This window comes from Phodopus roborovskii, unplaced genomic scaffold (genome assembly GCF_943737965.1).
Source record: "Phodopus roborovskii unplaced genomic scaffold, PHOROB, whole genome shotgun sequence".
NCBI classification, from domain to species: Eukaryota; Metazoa; Chordata; class Mammalia; order Rodentia; family Cricetidae; genus Phodopus; species Phodopus roborovskii.
The window spans coordinates 15,197,789-15,214,440 of record NW_026126636.1 but is presented as its reverse complement, the minus strand read 5'-3'; the positions used below and the strand labels follow the sequence as shown (position 1 = coordinate 15,214,440).

Genomic DNA, 16,652 nt, shown 5'->3' with positions numbered 1-16,652 from the left:
TGGGAGTCAGTGTTTCGTCCCTTTCAGCTTCAAACTGGACTCCTGGGAGCCACTGGAACCAGCATTAGACTTGTTTCATGTCTGATTCAGGACAAGGACATAGAACTAAAGCTCCCTTTGTCCTTTCATCAAGGCCTTCAAGAAAGTCTTTAGTTGGTATGTTTTGCTAGACAGAGCACATGCAATATCTTTCCCCCCATCTTTTTCTAGTTTCATCCACTTGACTGTAATTTTTGTGATTTTTTAAATTTAAACATTTTCATTTTCTGTGCCCACCCAGTTCCTCCTGTCTCACCTTCCCTCACCCCTACCCTTCCTACACCTATCCACTTCTCAGACAGGGTAAGGCCTTCCTTGTGGAGTCAACAGAGTCTGACATACCAAGTTGAGGTAGGGCCAACCTCCCCCATCAAGGCTGAGAAGGTTATTCCACCATAGAGAGTGGGCTCCAAAAATCCAGTTATGCCCCTTGCGTATGTTCTGATGCCACAACCAGTCCTTCAACAGATTCAGTCACATATCTGTCACCCACATTCAGAGGTTCTAGTTCATTTGCAGGCAGTTTCCCAGCTGTTAGACCACAGTCTTTGAGCTCCCTCTACCTTGGGTTAGCCGTCTCCGTGGTTTTCCACTTCATGATCTTGACCTTCCTTCTTCATATGATCTATCTTCTCTCTCTTCACCTGAACTCCAGGAGCTCAGCCCAGTGCTTGGCTGAGGGTCACTGCATCTGCTTCCATCAGTTACTGGATGTAGGTTCTATGATGACATTTAGGGTGGTCATTAATCTGATTAAAGAGGAAGGCCCATTCCGATACCCTCTCCTGGTTGCTAGGAGTCATAGGAGTGGTCATCCTTGTCGATCCCTGAGAATTTCTCTGGCACCAGGTTTGTCTATAAATCTATATTGGCTCCCTCTGTCGGGGTATTGCTTCTCCTGCCTGTCCTTCGGCTGACTCTGAATTCTTGATCTTTCATGCTCCCATCCTACACCCACTCCATTCTAACCACGTCCCATTTCACCCCGGATAGTTAACCATTTTTCATTCCTACTACATATATGAGAATCTGTAGTCAACATTTTACAAGCAGGGAGAACATAGAGAAGTACAGATTAATGATAAATAATCCCATCCCCTTATATCCCTGTAAATTTTGAACAAGATGTCAAATGTACTTTGCAGAATAAAAACTAATTTATTTAAATGACAACACTGGGGTTTCAGGCCAAAGACTGAAAATAGATCCTTGCCTCTCACATTGTGTATACATAAATTAAAGATCCATCCAGCAACTTAGTGTAAGATCTGAAACTACAAGACATAAACTTTAGGGTGTCAGATATAACAATGAGAATGGGTAGAGGTGGGCTATGTTTTCTTCTTTATAACTAGGAAAGTGGTGTTGGCTGTTTTTGTTTCCTTTAAATGGACTAGGGTGGTGCTGTCCCATTCCTTTTCTGTGACACAATGACAGAAAGCAAACCAAGGGAGAAGTTATTTTGATTTACAGCTACTAAAGGGGATGCTACAATCCGTAAGGCTAGGTAAGCAAGCTGGTGGTCACATTGCATCTGCAGGGGAAGCAGAGGATGAATCGGAAATGGGCTTGTGTTATGAAATGCACTGTCTACCTTCTTTGGCAGAGCTCAATCTCTCTGTGGATAAACACACAGTTGTGTTTATTTGTCTTGATGAGACTCTTAGTCTCTGTTCCTTTTCTCAAACAGAAAGTTCTGAGTGAAGACTAGATTGAAAAATATGCCTAGACTTAATACTTTGCAAAGTTTCATTCCAACTTATTTTATTTTGTGTGTATATATGTTTTATCTGCATCTGTATTCCACATATATACAGTGCACAAGGAAATCAGAAGAGAAACTTGAATATCCTGGCACTTTATTTACAGAGGGCTGTGAACTGCCATGTGGGTGCTGGGAATTGAACGTGGGTCCTCAGAGGAGCAGTCAGTGAATTGGACCACTGACCCATTTTGTTAACCCCTGCAAAGGTTAACTTTAATTACAAATCTGCTAAGTATCCATTACCTATGTCCCTGCCGTCCTATCCTGTGGCCTTTGTGTTTTCTCTCAAACTAGCTGTGATCACTGATGTGGATTCTTACTGTGCAGAATCATTCCCATCAACTTCCTCTTTCTTGTCCCTACTCAGAGCCTGGTCAGTAAAATCATTATAATCATTCCTTCCCTATCAGGGAGGCACCACTTGAATGAGCTTTCTAGCATTGATCAGTTTAGCTCAGGCAATGCAGCCTGCAGCAAGTGCCAGGGCCAGGGCCAGGGCCACTTGTCCTATTCTCAGGTCCTCAGACCTGGTTCCCCAGCAATCACACTACCAGGGTGAAGGACTCTTTCTCCTGATTTCTGTATTGGAAATATGAGGAGGGAAGTGGTGTTAGTTCTTCTGTTCTCTCACTCTCAGGATTGGCTCACCTGAGCCCCCAGCAAAGGTGCCAGCTCTAATGTGAAGTTCAGGCTGGGTGCAGGACCTGTCCTGATGGGAGATGCAATTCTGTAAATATGTTTCTCATACTGGTTTAATGAATAAAGCACTGTTGGCCAATGGGAAAGCAAGATGGGTGGGACTAGGAGACAAGGAGGAGAGAGGAAGTAGGAAGGAGAAGTCAAGATGGAGACTCTGGAGAAAACAAAATGCCTGCCCACTCCCCGGTAAGAGAAGACTACGTGAGAATACATAGATCAACAGAAATGGGTTAATACTTAAGATGGAGCCAGCCGATAAGAAACTAGTACTGGGCCAACAGCTTTATATCAAATACAGAGTCACAGTGCGTTATTTGGGGCTGATGCAGCCTCAGGACGGAAGCTGGCAGGAAAATCCTTACTCCCTACACTGTTCTGTGAGCTTCAGCTTGGGAGGGACTGATGGGAGATGTCATTCTGTATATGTTTCTCATACTGGTTAATAAATAAAGCACTGTTGGCCAAGAGGAAAGGAAGATAGGAGGGACTAGGAGACAAGGAGGAAGTAGGAAGGAGGAGTCAAGATGGAGAGTCTGAAGAAAGCAGTATGCCGCCGGCTCCCCGGTAAGAGAAATACATAGATCAGCAGAAATGGGTTAATAATTAAGGCAGAGCTAGCCGATAAGAAACAAGTAACCGGGCCAACAGCATTGTATCAAATACAGAGTCTCTGTGTGTTAATTGGGGCTGGCGCGGCGGCAGGACAATACTGGTGGTGGAGGAAAAACCCAAACTCCTTACAAGGGACAGGGTTTCTTCTCTCACTCTTATGACCCTGAGGCTAGATCTCTTGCCTAGTGCAGGTAGCAAAGGACAGACCAAGGAAGGCATCATCCCCTTGCACTTGGCACATTCAGTTGGGGAAATTAGCTCCGCTTTATCTACTATTATTCAATAGTCTATCAATGAGAAAAAAAAAACCCAAGATAAAGAAGGAGAAAATAATAAAACCTTACGAGAAAGAATGTTTTTAGGATCATGTTAGGAAAGCTCTCATTCTGTTATCTTTTGGGCCCTGACTTTATACCTGTGGAGAGAAACTCCACCCTGGCGCCCATAGAAGCTTCAACAGCTGAGAATCAAGACAGAGAGAGTGGGACAATAATCCTATTACTTCCCCTTTGGACAATCATAAAGTGTTTCACACAAATTTCCAATTAAGCCATGCTGACAGTCAAGGCTCTGACACATGGGGAATAATGGGCCTTCCAGCTGCACAGCAAAGCAAGCCAAGTAGATGACAGTGACTGCCCAACTTCAGTATAACTGCTGCATCATAAGGGTGAGGTGACTCTGTGACGCAGGATCATCTTTACTGCTGTGTCTGATGGTTCTAATCAACAGTATGTAAATTAACACAACTGCAGAACATTCCATGACCATGGTGAACCAAAGCACTCTCGGACTTCAGTATACACACAGTCTCTCTCTCTCTCTCTCTCTCTCTCTGACTCACACACACACACACACACACACACACACACACACACACACTACTTAGTAAACATCACCACAAACAAGACTGAGTGGTTTTATTTTTTTAATAACTAAATATTTTCATTTATTTTGCCTCCCAAAGCAGTTCCCCTCCCTTCTCTCCTCCCACTCCCTCTGCCTACCTCACCTCCACTCGCCCTCCACTCCTCCTTCAAACCCGTTGAGAAAGGTGAGGCCTCCCATGGGAGTTAGCAAAGCATGGCACCTCAAGTCGATGCAGGACTATGATCTTCCCCCTGAATCAAGTCTGGATGAGGCAACCCAGCATGGGGAATAGGATCCCCAAAGGCAGCTCAAGCATCAGGGACATGTCCTGATCCAATTACTGTTGACCTCACAAACAGAATAAGCTACACAACTGTCACACACATGTAGAGGACCTAGGTCTGTCTCATGTAGGCTCCCTAGATGAAGAAGAAGGTATTTTAAATGTTCATTTTCCCCCTTAGATTTCAGACTGCTTTAACATTCATTCTTCCCCTTGGTGAGTATGGGCACATAGTGAAAGGTGCAATACTAGGGGGTAGTGTGGTGGTATATTACTTAGGATTTATTAAAACTTGCCTGAAGATTCAGAAAGCAAAGTCAGCCACATGCCACAGAATCCTGGCATGGTCCTCCCTGACCATGACCAGTAATAAAACCCTAAATGATTACAAACATCTATAACCTACCAAACAGCCAAAACCGACCCAGACCATTTCTTAGGAATGTGGGTGTTGTGTGCTCTAGACTGCTTCCTATTGTCTGTGGGGGACAGCATTTTTGGGGATACACTGAAATGATGGCCAAGTCGTGGAAAAACTAGGACAGACATTTTTTTTAAAGCCTGGAAGGAAGCACAATGGAATAGTTGCTCTGAGTGTCCATATGTCTCCAGCACAGGAACTGAGTAGTATGGAAACAGTATTCTGAGCCTAAGGGGGACAGCGTCTTTGTTTTTTGTCCTTCTGTCTGTCAGTGTCATAGTAGAAAAAAGGAACATACATACATGCATACATACATACATACATACATACATACATATATTTCCCTATGTTTGTTTGCTTGGCCAGTATTATAAGGTTGAGGGGACATTAGCCTAGGTGGAGGGGGGTGTCTGACACTACCCGTTACCTGGGTAGTCCCAGTGTAGGAACGTCAGTTTGATGATGGCCTCCTCAGGCATCTTGACGCAAACCTCTCACAGGGAGCTTCATTAAAGGGTTGAGTCTGAGGATCTAGGCACCTGTGGGTGAATTCTCCCCTAAACCCAGCATCATGATTTAGTCTTAGTCTCACACACTGGGTCTCATGATGGCATTGAGTGTGGTGAGAGGAGTTAGAATTCACATGGGATAAGGGCTAAGGAATGTCATGGGGCTTGACCTCTGATGTCCTTGCAGACACATCTTTGACAACTATCATTTGGGCTGAGCCAGTCCCAGTAATCTCCTGATAACTTTCAGTGACCAGAGAGCTCATAGGACGTGACTACTCAAGGAAGAAAGGTCAGTTGCTTTGGGGATGTCAGCTGAGGACCTTCTCAGAAACAATGCCTAGGTCACCAAGGTGTAAGTGACAGTTCAGTATGAAGGGTGATACTATTGTTTCTATCACTACCAGTAAGGGTCATTAGGGTACAGTGACCCCATGAAACATGGTAACAGTGATTGGACACTCAATGATTCCATTGCCAAAAGCACACGTAGGAGTTAATAGGCCTTGTTCTGAAGCGTCACATCACAGTGTATTTTAGAGTGATGTATACCACATAGCATTATCTTTTCACCCAAAAGATCATGACCAGTCCTCAGAACTTCACCCTTGTGTTCTTTCACACCTCCAAACATTGCCACAAGCATGTCTGTTTATGATATTCCATAATCAAAATCATGATATTTACTGTCAGGAGAATATCTGGGTCTCATGGGTGGAATTTCCGCTCATTGATGGCATTTCCATGGCCAACATAGTGCTTTATGCACTGCACCGTTATGGGACCAATTTCCTTATTATGCCTCTAGACCCAGCAACAGCAAGTAGAGTGGCTGGTGTTACTATCACAAGTATACATATTTTCATCTGCACTAGCATCTACACAGGACTGCAATGACCGGATTTCCACTTGTGAATGGCATTCACATAAGATAACTCCGTTGCTCCCCACAGGTACAAACACCATGGGTTACCCTTTTTCCTGTGCCAGCTAAAATGAACCCCAAACAATGGCTGGTTATGATCTTCCTTGAGGCTGTTTACTCATTTGAATGAATATTTGCATTTCTTTTACTTCCATTTCCCCTTTCCCCAGCTTTTCCTTCCCGGTGCATTTGTTGTATTCACAGTCATGTTTGTGCCTCTCTCAATACTGACAGCATCATCATTCTCGTCTCCCAACAGGTCCAGGTTGCTGCTCAACTTCTGCTTCGTGGCAGCAGGCAGCAGTCTGTTCCTGCTGGCTCTGTCGACACTTGCCCCTTGGACATATTTCACTGCCCTGAGCCTCAGTTCTTTTAACTATCTATCTTCTGTCCGTCCGTCTGTCTGTCTATTTCTTCCTCTTAGGATTAAAACCCAGATTTTAAATCTCTTTCATGTTAGCAGACTGGTAAACCCCCACAGTAATCCTGTCTGAAAAGACATGAACATAATTCTACCTTAGGAAAGCAGCAAGGAGTTTATGGTCTGTTCAAAGTTTAACAGTTCAAGTTATCCTTTGCCTAAAATGGAAGCTGGTGGCATCACTCCTGTGAGCATCCGTGCCGGAAATGCTACACAGAATCTGCGATCCTGATGTGGAGCTGTGGTCGGGAGAGAAGTGTGGAGGAGGTAGAATTAGTGTGGTTTTGATGAAGGGGGATAAGGAGGGGAAGGCTATTCTAAGCAACGAGGAAGTCAGAGGAAGAAAACTACTGAAACTATGCAAATCTCAGGCAGAGAGGGTGGGCAAGCTTCTTTCAGAGCTTCAGCTACGCCTTGTCAACATTTCCAGAAACATCTTCTGCTGTGACAGTCTGCTTTATAGTGGTTGTGTTCACTCCTCAGTCAACCTGGGGAGAATGTGGTTCTCTTTAACTCCTACTTCCTCACGACTAATTCTGCCATTAACTCCAAAATTCAGTCCTGGGATGTTCTTTTGTCTGTCCCCTGGCTGACACACCTTTGAAAGAACACTCTCTACTTTGTTGAGTTAGCTACAGACTGCTTAGGGCAATCCAGTGTTATAGTTTTCATGAGCCATTATGCATTTTTCCTTTGGGTTTAGTGATTCGGATCCCTTTTATTTTTATTCTTGTAAACAATCCACAACTTTGGTGCTCTCCTCACTTTATCTATCACATATTTCTTATCTTGCATGAATAGAGGTTTGTTCATAGCTCCCATGGAATAGCTTCATATAACACACATACCTTTTAAGCATCTGATGTGTGTGTGTATGCATCCTGAAGCAATGGTTGATGTCATACCCATATCAAGAATACCGTATACATGTGAGTATTACCATTCTTAGTTACTATTCTATCTCTCTAGTTCCCTAATGAATTATATTGGAGTATATCGATACACAATTGAATGCCCACAATGTAATTTTTCCTTTCTGTTCTTAAGCATGTCTTCTAGCTCCTCTTGCTTCTTGTGTCACAGCAAAAACCATCATGAACAGAGGATGAGTAGACAAGGTTGCCTGGTGTGGGACTTATTATTTTCCAAAATTATCAGCTAAGTTAACCAGGTTTGTCTTGGCAATGTTCAGCCGTTGCCTTCATTTGTGCCCTGCTTGTCCAACTTGGATAGCATACTGTCAACAGTAGAGGGAATGATTTTCTTGCTCTGTAGATAACTATTCTACAATAAGGACTACCATCATATTGATGTTCTATGATGTCATCCTTCTTTTCTGAAGTAAATTTGTGCTTCCACGATCAGACGTGTCTCACTGTCATGAAAAGGTTTCAGTTATTAAAACATCTTAAATGCCATATTCTGTCCATCTCTGAAGTGTTTGAAGGCAATCCTTTGGTCTAAGTGTTATACATATGTATCCTTGACAGCACACTTACCATGATTACAAGTTTGGTTACTACAGACAAATAATTACTAATCTGTATTTTGTAATTATACATTACATTTTTAAATGAGTTGCATAGGTACAAAACATTAAAGAAGTGTAGAAACATACATGGTGTATAAAAATAACCTTAAATTTTAATCTATATACAAAAATCCATACCAATGTAAAATATTTATGTCTAGCATTTGGTGTTAATCTAAAAGCAGCTTCAGTAATCTACCCTTTTCTTATATCATCCCCACATTTCCCCTTTCTCTTGTCAGAATGAGATCCTTGACTCTGCCCATTCCACATAGAGTGACACTCCCTCAGCCTAGACCCATGGTGCAGGGGCTGGGCCCTGCTCCAAGTGATATGACAGACTTTGAAGACTCCCCATGGAAGGCCTCACCCTCCCTGGGGAGCAGAAAGGGGATGGGATGGCGGTTGGTGCCGGGAACAGGAGAGGACAGGAGGGTGTGGGAACTGGGATTGATATGGAAAACAAGCTTGTTTCACATTTAAATTAAAAAATATGAAAAAATAAAACAACTGTAGCCCTGTTGGCATTCTTTCACGGTGTACAGGCTCCTGAACCTACCCCCATATGCACTTAAAAGTTTAAGGCAAAGCTTGTTTCCATGAATATAACCACTGAGAACTTCCCAGTATTGCTGGGCATAATGGGGCACAGTGTTCATAACAGCTGAGTGTGACACTGCTTTGTGGATCTACTGAGTTCCAGTACAGTTAGGGCAACATAGTGAGAACCTGTCTCAACAAACAAACCAAAAACAGTCAGTCTTTACCCCAGTATTGACAGCTCACTTCTAAGGAACCTGCCTATAATTCATTTGTTCTCCAGCTTGATTTATGTGGAGTCTATTTCTGTGACTGTTGTCTCATGTGGGGTGTGTAATCAATGTTCTTTTATCCCTAGGTAGAGTTCACACAACATCCCAAAAGCATCTCCCGTTCAGGCTAGGAAACTGGTCAGGAATTTGGTCTGGCTGAAGGAGTAAAGGAGAACCATGAAGAAGCCCTGAGAGAAAAAAAAAATCAATCCCCTCAGAGCCCCTCAAGTGAGGAGGTGGCTCAAGAAGTCACCAGGTTTGCTTTGAGTTAAGTCTTGGTCTGTGGTGACTGGGGGAAGCTGGGCAGAGGTAGAGGGTTATAGCAGAGATGTTCAGCATGGTCAGACTTGGGTTTGTAATGCTAGGGCAAAGGAAGCTCAGGGATAAAAAGGAGGAGTCTGGGACCTGCATGAAGTTTTAGTGGTTCTGTCTCAGAAAGAAAAACAGAAAGTAAAGAACTACAGAGAGCTAGGAGCCTCACAGTCTGGAGCCCAACCCATCACAGCATAGGGAAGAAGAGTCAGGCGCCTGGTTAGGGCAGTTCCTCTTCCTCGGCAGCTGCTAATATGACATCTACAGGATAGGAAGCAGAAACAACCGTGCAGAAGTCACTCATCTCCTGTGTGTGTGTTTGGAAAGGAGACCAACATTCTGCAACGTGTGGCACCTGGCAGATGCCATGACCTTTTTTGTTACATTCCTGCTGTATCTTGGTGAGATACCAAATGGAGATGAGGAATTCCTGTGTGAGAAGGAATCCACCTCACAATCACGACTTGGGCCTTTAGGATGTCTCATCAACTCTAGAAGGCACAGGAAGTGGATGATCTACTCATGTTTCAGTGCAAACACTCACAGGTAACTCTCTTGCAGGACTGAGTGGGGACGTCAGGATCCTAGTGCTGGCAGGTGAGTGTCTTCACAGCTGCCCCAGATTGGACTTCCTGGGCGTACACTACAGGTAACTCATGGACAGAGCAGATGGGGAGCAGCAGGTGAGGCCTGATGCTGGGGATGCCTGTGACTGAGGGCTTGTGCCTGTGGGGGATTTCTGTGGGGAGTCCTTGATTGGGAAAACTTTTATCAGATTGGGAGATCTGTGGAACCAACTGTCAATTTATTTTCAGGGGCTCTTCCTAAACCCACATTGAGGACAGAGCCAAGTAACTTGGTAGCCACTGGGGGTCATGTGACATTCTTCTGTGAGAGCCCCTTAGAGGCCAAGGAATATCATCTCTACAAAGAAGGAAGTCACGAATACCTGATGCCAATGACCATTCTAGAAGCTGAGAACAAGGCCACATTCTCTATCTCATTGGTTCAATGGAACAATGCAGGACAATATTGGTGTCAATATAAAAGCTCTGATGGCTCATATGAACGCAGTGACATCCTGGATCTGGTGGTGACCGGTGAGAGAACCCTCCCCCAACCCCAGGATTGCCTTTCAGAAAAGACTATGCTCACTTGAGACTCCCTTTCTCAATTCTGAGAAGATGGGAAGACTGCTTCTCATAAAAGTCCAAATAACATGCTCCCTCCTTTCTCCTAGGAGTTCACCCCAACAGCATCACTTTGTCAGCCATTCCCAGCCCAGTGGTAACTTCAGGAGGGAAGGTGACCCTTCAGTGTGCATCACAAAATCCATATAACAAGTTCATTCTAATGAAGGATGATGAGAAGTTCTCCAGACCAGCTTCCTCACAGAAAATATCCCAGGGCCTATTTGGAGCCCGGTTCACAGTGGGTCCTGTGATCAGCAACCAGAGGTGGAGGTTCACATGCTATGGCTACTATAGTAGCACCCCCCAGCTGTGGTCGGTATCCAGTAACCACCTGGAACTCCTGGTCTCAGGTAAGGATATGCAGGAGTTTCCTTTGAGTGTAAACGAACTGACATTCTACGAATGGACCTGATGTGTGTTAGTTGAGTGAGAGCCAATGCTACTGACTTCCATGTCACAGAATGATATTCTACTGGGCATGAGGCATAGATATCAGGGTTAATAGTAACAGAAGAACCAAAGACCCTGGAAAAAGTGTTGACTTTATATGTCCTGCTATTGCTGATCATCTTACAGGTCCCTGGCTAGTGTGACCTTCTCTGTGCAATTCTAACATATACAGCCCCTTTCTTTTCCTTTTTTGTAGGGACCCTTCAGAAACCCAGTATCTGGGCTGAGCCAGGCTTGGTGATCCTCTCAGGGAGTCCTGTTACCATCTGGTGTGAGGCGACCCTGGAAACACAAATATATGTAATACATAAAGAGGGAAGCCAAGAACTCTGGGAGCAACAGGCCCCAAAAGCTCTAAACAAGGCAAAATTCATCATTCCGTCTGTGACCCAGCTGCACGCAGGGATGTACCACTGTTACTCTCTCACCTCTGCTGGATGGTCAGCACGCAGTGATACCCTAGAGCTGGTGGTGGCAGGTGAGAAGACACTCAAAATCTTAGCCCCGAATGTCCCTCTCAAGAAAAGAGTGCTGTAGCAGTATCTACCATCAAAGTCCAGACATGGAGAACAATTCAGACTGTATGGGACACTTTAATTGTGTATGTTTTATTTCTTCTAGGAGTCTACAACAAACCCACCCTGTCAATCCCGAAAAGCCCTGTTGTAAACTTAAGATTGCCTGTGACCCTGTACTGTAGCTCACATCAAAGTTATGACTGGTTCATTTTAACTAAGAATGGTCAAAAGTTCTCCATTTCTCAGAAGTCAGAAAATAAACACACTGGGGTTTTCCAGGCCATGTTCCAAGTGGGTCCAGTGATCTCCAGCCAAAGGTGGATTTTCAGATGCTATGGCTCTTACAAAAGGAATCATCAGGTGTGGTCAGCAGGCAGTGACCCTCTGGAGCTGGTCATCTCAGGTGAGGAAGCCTCAGATACTCTGTGTAATCACATTCTGCTGGACTATGGTGTGTGGTGTGCCTGAAGAGCCAGGGCTGAGATCATTGACACAGCAGATAGACTGTGGAAGCCAAGGCACAGAAAATGAGGGAAGGCATAGTGCCACTGAATCCTGGAAGGATGAGGAGACAGATGAGTCTTCCCGTGGCACTACTGTTCCTTTTCTACCCAGTGGTTTAAGACAAGAGCAGCAGCAAGTTTGACTTTAACTGTGAAGCTGTTCAATGTCCCACTCATTTTCACCCATGTCCTTCCAGGGACATTGAAAAAACCCACCTTGTGGGCCAAGCCAGGTTCTGTGATTGCCTCAGGGAATGATGTGACCATCTTGTGTGAGGGGACTAAGGAAACCCAGAAATATTTCCTCTACAAAGAAGGAAGCCCAGGACCCTTGGATAGTCAAACTCCAAAAGATCCTGGTAATAAGGCCATGTTCTCCATAGCATCCATGGGAAGGCATCATGCAGGGAAATACTGGTGCTACTCTTATGGATCTGCAGGGTGGTCAGAGCGCAGTGACCCTCTAGAACTGGTGGTGACAGGTGAGAGAATAATTTGTCAATCCTAGTAACTTCCTGCTCGATTTCTGGAAAAATGGGGCAATGTGTACTCTCTGCTTCCACTTAACAGGCATGTGAACCAGAGGTGGAAGTTCACATGCTATGGCTATTACCCGACTAGCCCCCAGTTGTGGTCAGCGAGCAGTAACTACCTAGAGCTCCTGGTGTCAGGTAAGGGAACTCCAGCCTTGTCTTGGAATGATATTACAACAGACACATAATGCCAGGAAAGGACCTGATCTGTTATGGGTGATCAAGAGCCAGCGCTATTGATTCCAGTTTCACCAAATGTGTGATATATCTAGGCTTGAGGTTCAAAAATCTGGGGGTGATAATCACAGTGGACCTAATGAGTTAAGGGAAATGTCAGGTCTTTTTGTGTCCTTCTGTTGCAGATCAGCTTAAGTGTCTTTGGCAAATGTGACATTTTATGTGCAACTGTCCTAAGAGTTTTCTTCTACATCTTTTCAAGGAACCTTTATAAACCCAGCATCAGAGCACATCCAGGCTCTGTGATCTATTCTGGGACTCCTGTTATCATCTGGTGTGGGGGTACCGTACAAGCCCTTTCATATGTGATACATAAAGGGGAAAGCGAAGAACCCAGCAACATAGAAACCTGAATACACCACAATAATAAGGCAAAGTTTTACCCCATCTGTGAGAGGCCTGAATGCAGTGCAATATAACTCCGACTCTTTTAGCTCTGCTCTCTGGACAGTGACAATGTTGAGTGACACCCTGGAGTGAAATCCTGGAGGTGGTGGTGACAGACTAGAGGACACTATGTGTAACTTTCATTGCCTCTGTCCTCAGGAACTAATCTCACAAAAGTGTGCTTCCACAGCTTATCTGCTCTGGACAATGTGGGCCGTGTTCCATTTAGCAGGCTGCCTCTGCCTCTCCTAGGTGTCCACAATGACAAACCTAGTCTGTCAGCATTGTGCAGCCCTGTGTTTACTTCAGGTGGAAATGTTACCCTTCACTGTGTCTCATCCAAAGGATACAATGGTTTCATTTTTACTGGGGCATATCAGAAGTTCTCCAGGTCCCCAAAGGCACAGTTTGTAAACAATGGACAGTTCCAAGCTCTATTTCCTGAGGTTTCTGTGGCATACAGCAAGTATGTGCCCTTCAAATATTGATACTATACAAATACCGCACATGTGTCTTCTGAGGTCAGTAACACCCTGGAGATTCATTTGTCAGAAGAGGAAGTCATCTCATTCAGTCAGCTGTTTGACATTAAAAAAACCATTTGTCATACACCCTGTTGCCTCAATGAGGGTTAGAGGCCATGATGGCTGACAGAGCTCTTGATTGCTAAGGCTGAGAGAATGAAAGACCAGGGCACTTTCAGAGCAGGTTAGGATTTGACAAGAATCAGCTGACTCCTTGGCTTTCCTTCAATGTTAGGTATAAAATTTGTGTCATAGAAATATCCATGTGCAGTGTGAACACATAATACCATTAATTGCTATTTTAACCAGTTTAGTCATCTCAGTGTTGTCTGTCGGAATGGGTCCTAAACACGTTATGATACCTTCCAAATACCCAATGTGTGTGGTCAGAGACCATTAACCCGAAGAGCTGTGGATTTCTGTGATTTCCCCTACCTCTTTCACAAGAAGCTTCTTTGATGAGGGGTGCCATACTTATTGTGGAAATAAGCATAAGCATGTAGAAAGCAGGCAGAAATTACATTGGTTTATGAACATGGCAGTCTTTGTTTCTCCGGCAGCATCCATAGCCTTTCCTAGACATGGGTACAAGTTGTAATTTTTTACATGTCTATCATTGTCATATTCTTCGATCATTTAGGTTAGATACTTATTAGAACACATCTGCATTTGTGTATGTTGTATGCATATTTTTATGTCTTGTGGATATATTGTTTGTTACTAACAATGTGGTGACTAGAGAGTGAGATGTTGAATAGAAGCATCATGGCACCTTGTAGGATGAGTGCAGCCTGAGAACCCTGTCACTATTTTGTGCACCTTATGCTCAGCAGCCACCAAGAATAAGACTTGTGGCAGGTTCTTGGGTTCTCCCCTGATTAATCAGTGAAGGTTAGTCTCCTGGGGACATGACATGAGCTTCCAGGCTTCTTTTGTCCAGACTGACCTGGGAGATCGGAAATGCTTCTTTATTGTGAAACAGGAGGCCATGTTATCCCATCTGAATTATCAGATAAACTCTTTCCCAAATATATGACTTCACAAGGATTTCTGAAGTCAGAACACAGTCAGGCTGAAGAAGCCAAGACAAAACCATAGGAAGCCGGCGACAGCAGAGAAGGTGTTTATTCCAGATAGTCAATATGTTGTGTGATTATAATAATGCATATTTCTAGGAAATATGAAGATGAAACTGGAGGAAAAAACAGTCAATCCCCTTGAGCACTTTACAACCCAACACGTCCTTTCTCCCCAGGAGCTCCCGAGACCACCAGCCAATCACAAAACATGTCAGAAGCTATGGCAGGTGGGAAGGAAAATTCTGTTTGGGGTATTATCACAGAATATTTATTTCTATACAGAGGACGGTGCTGTTCATGATGTAAATGCTGTTATGCATGGCAGATTTGGTGGGTCCTGACATCTCTGTCCATATTCTGCAGATTCACAGCCCCAGGAACACACAGTGGAGAACCTCATCCGAATGGGCATGTCTGGCCTGATCCTCACAGCTCTTGGGATTTTGCTCTTTTATGCTTGCCGCACCAGAGAAGGACTTTGAACGCATCATGTAAGTGCAGAAGAGAGACAGCCTAGTGGCCAAGCCATGGAAATACTTTTTGAGTATATTTTACGGGAAAATTCAAAGTTTAATATCGGGGATCACTTGGGAGGAAAGATCCAGCAAGTTAATTTGATTTGGGTACAGAAAAAAAAAAAATCCTAAATGCTTGGGTGGCAATCTCTTCCACCTTTACTTTAATGCTCTTACCCTCTATCTTGCTGTGGACTTGAAGATTTGTCCTTTCTCTCCTTTCAATCCATATCGTGGGGGAATGTGTTATCATACCAGTGAGGTTTGGGTCTCTATCTTCTGCTTATCCTCAGTTTCCTGTAATAGTTCCCCCTTTTAAAACCACTATATTCTCCACTGTGAATCGTGAGTCACAGTTTTTTCTTCCTTCCTTGCTTGCTTGCTTGCTTTCTTTTTTTGTTGTTTTTTTTTTTTTTTTTTTTTTTTTTTTTTTTTTGTGAGACTGTTGTTATTTCTATGTACAAGGAATTTGGTTTAATAAAACAACAGAAGAAACTGGGCACAGGTCCTACTACAGAATGAAGAGGATGACAAATATATGACATCACCAAAGAAAAGAGACATCACCAAACACTGCACTCTCGAACCATTCGGTATTCATCACATGCACTTTGTGAGGTTTCTGATCATTTATTTTAAAACATCATCCTTCATTTTTTTTTGAAATTTCACTTTTTGCACCCCAATTCCACATACCTCCCTGTTCCTGCATATCCTCCCCTGACACCTGAAGTTCCTCCCACAAATTTATTAAAAGCAAAGCAAAACAAACAAAAAGCCCATCTTGCTCCTCTGTCTTTACAATACCCCTTCATTCATCCTAGGGGCATCAGGAACTGCGGCTTGGCATGCAGTACACCCCTTTTGTCCAATCAGCCTCACCCACAAAATGTTCATTGCAATAAATCATTGTCCTGGTTCAAGGCCTCTGGGTTCTTTTACACTTTCACCACTGGGCTCTCATAGAAACTCCTTTTTGATAGCCGGTTTTTGCCACATGTCAAGGATATCCTTTAGCTATGGTTCCACGGGACCAGTTACTGTTTGAAATCCAGCAAGTCATAGATGAGACAGCTGTTAGGGTGGGCTGTCCCAAGCCCCAGAATTTGCATCTGGGTGGCAGCTGAGCTGGTCAGTCTAGGCCATTGGGACCTCCACTTCAGGCGAAGGACAGAGCCACCACTCCTAGTCCCATGCCATCAGGGCCAGCTCTCCCATGTCTTTGGTAAGGGTAGGGAACTATCTCTCCTGAGTGTTAGGGTTTGCTCTCCCATATGAGGATTTTGCCAGGTTGCAAGAGCTCTGTAAGTGGCCGGGACATCTGTGCCAGCCCTTGTGAGGGATAGGGCTGGATCAGCATGGCATTAGGAATGGTTCCGATGACCCCCTGTGGTAATATAAGTGTGAACAGTACCCCAGATTCTGGCTGCTGTTGGGCTCTAGACACAGACCCTGGCTCACAGCAGCAGCTGAGTCCTGTCCCTATGTGGCTGTGCAGTCCTTGCATTGGTATG

The 16,652-nt window shown here is 44.2% G+C and overlaps 1 protein-coding gene and 1 pseudogene across 4 annotated transcripts; one reads left to right on the top strand and one right to left on the bottom strand.

The window, feature by feature from the left end:
- Positions 1-5,694: 5,694 nt before the first annotated feature.
- Positions 5,695-6,468, bottom strand: LOC127238510 (polycomb protein EED-like; annotated as a pseudogene).
- A 2,920-nt stretch (positions 6,469-9,388) lies between these two features.
- On the top strand, positions 9,389-15,531 carry LOC127238410 (leukocyte immunoglobulin-like receptor subfamily A member 5). Of its 4 annotated transcripts, XM_051207014.1 has the most exons (9): positions 9,389-9,600; positions 9,761-9,796; positions 10,015-10,299; positions 10,440-10,742; positions 11,039-11,320; positions 11,464-11,763; positions 12,061-12,345; positions 14,800-14,850; positions 14,987-15,531. In XM_051207014.1, exons 1-9 carry the CDS (start codon positions 9,567-9,569, stop codon positions 15,103-15,105), a joined length of 1,695 nt encoding a protein of 564 aa, XP_051062971.1. In that variant the 5' UTR covers positions 9,389-9,566; the 3' UTR covers positions 15,106-15,531. The 4 variants fall into 4 exon arrangements, with proteins under 4 accessions (XP_051062971.1, XP_051062973.1, XP_051062972.1 ...); XM_051207016.1 differs by lacking the exon at positions 12,061-12,345; XM_051207015.1 differs by lacking the exon at positions 14,800-14,850.
- The last annotated feature ends 1,121 nt before the right edge of the window (positions 15,532-16,652 follow it).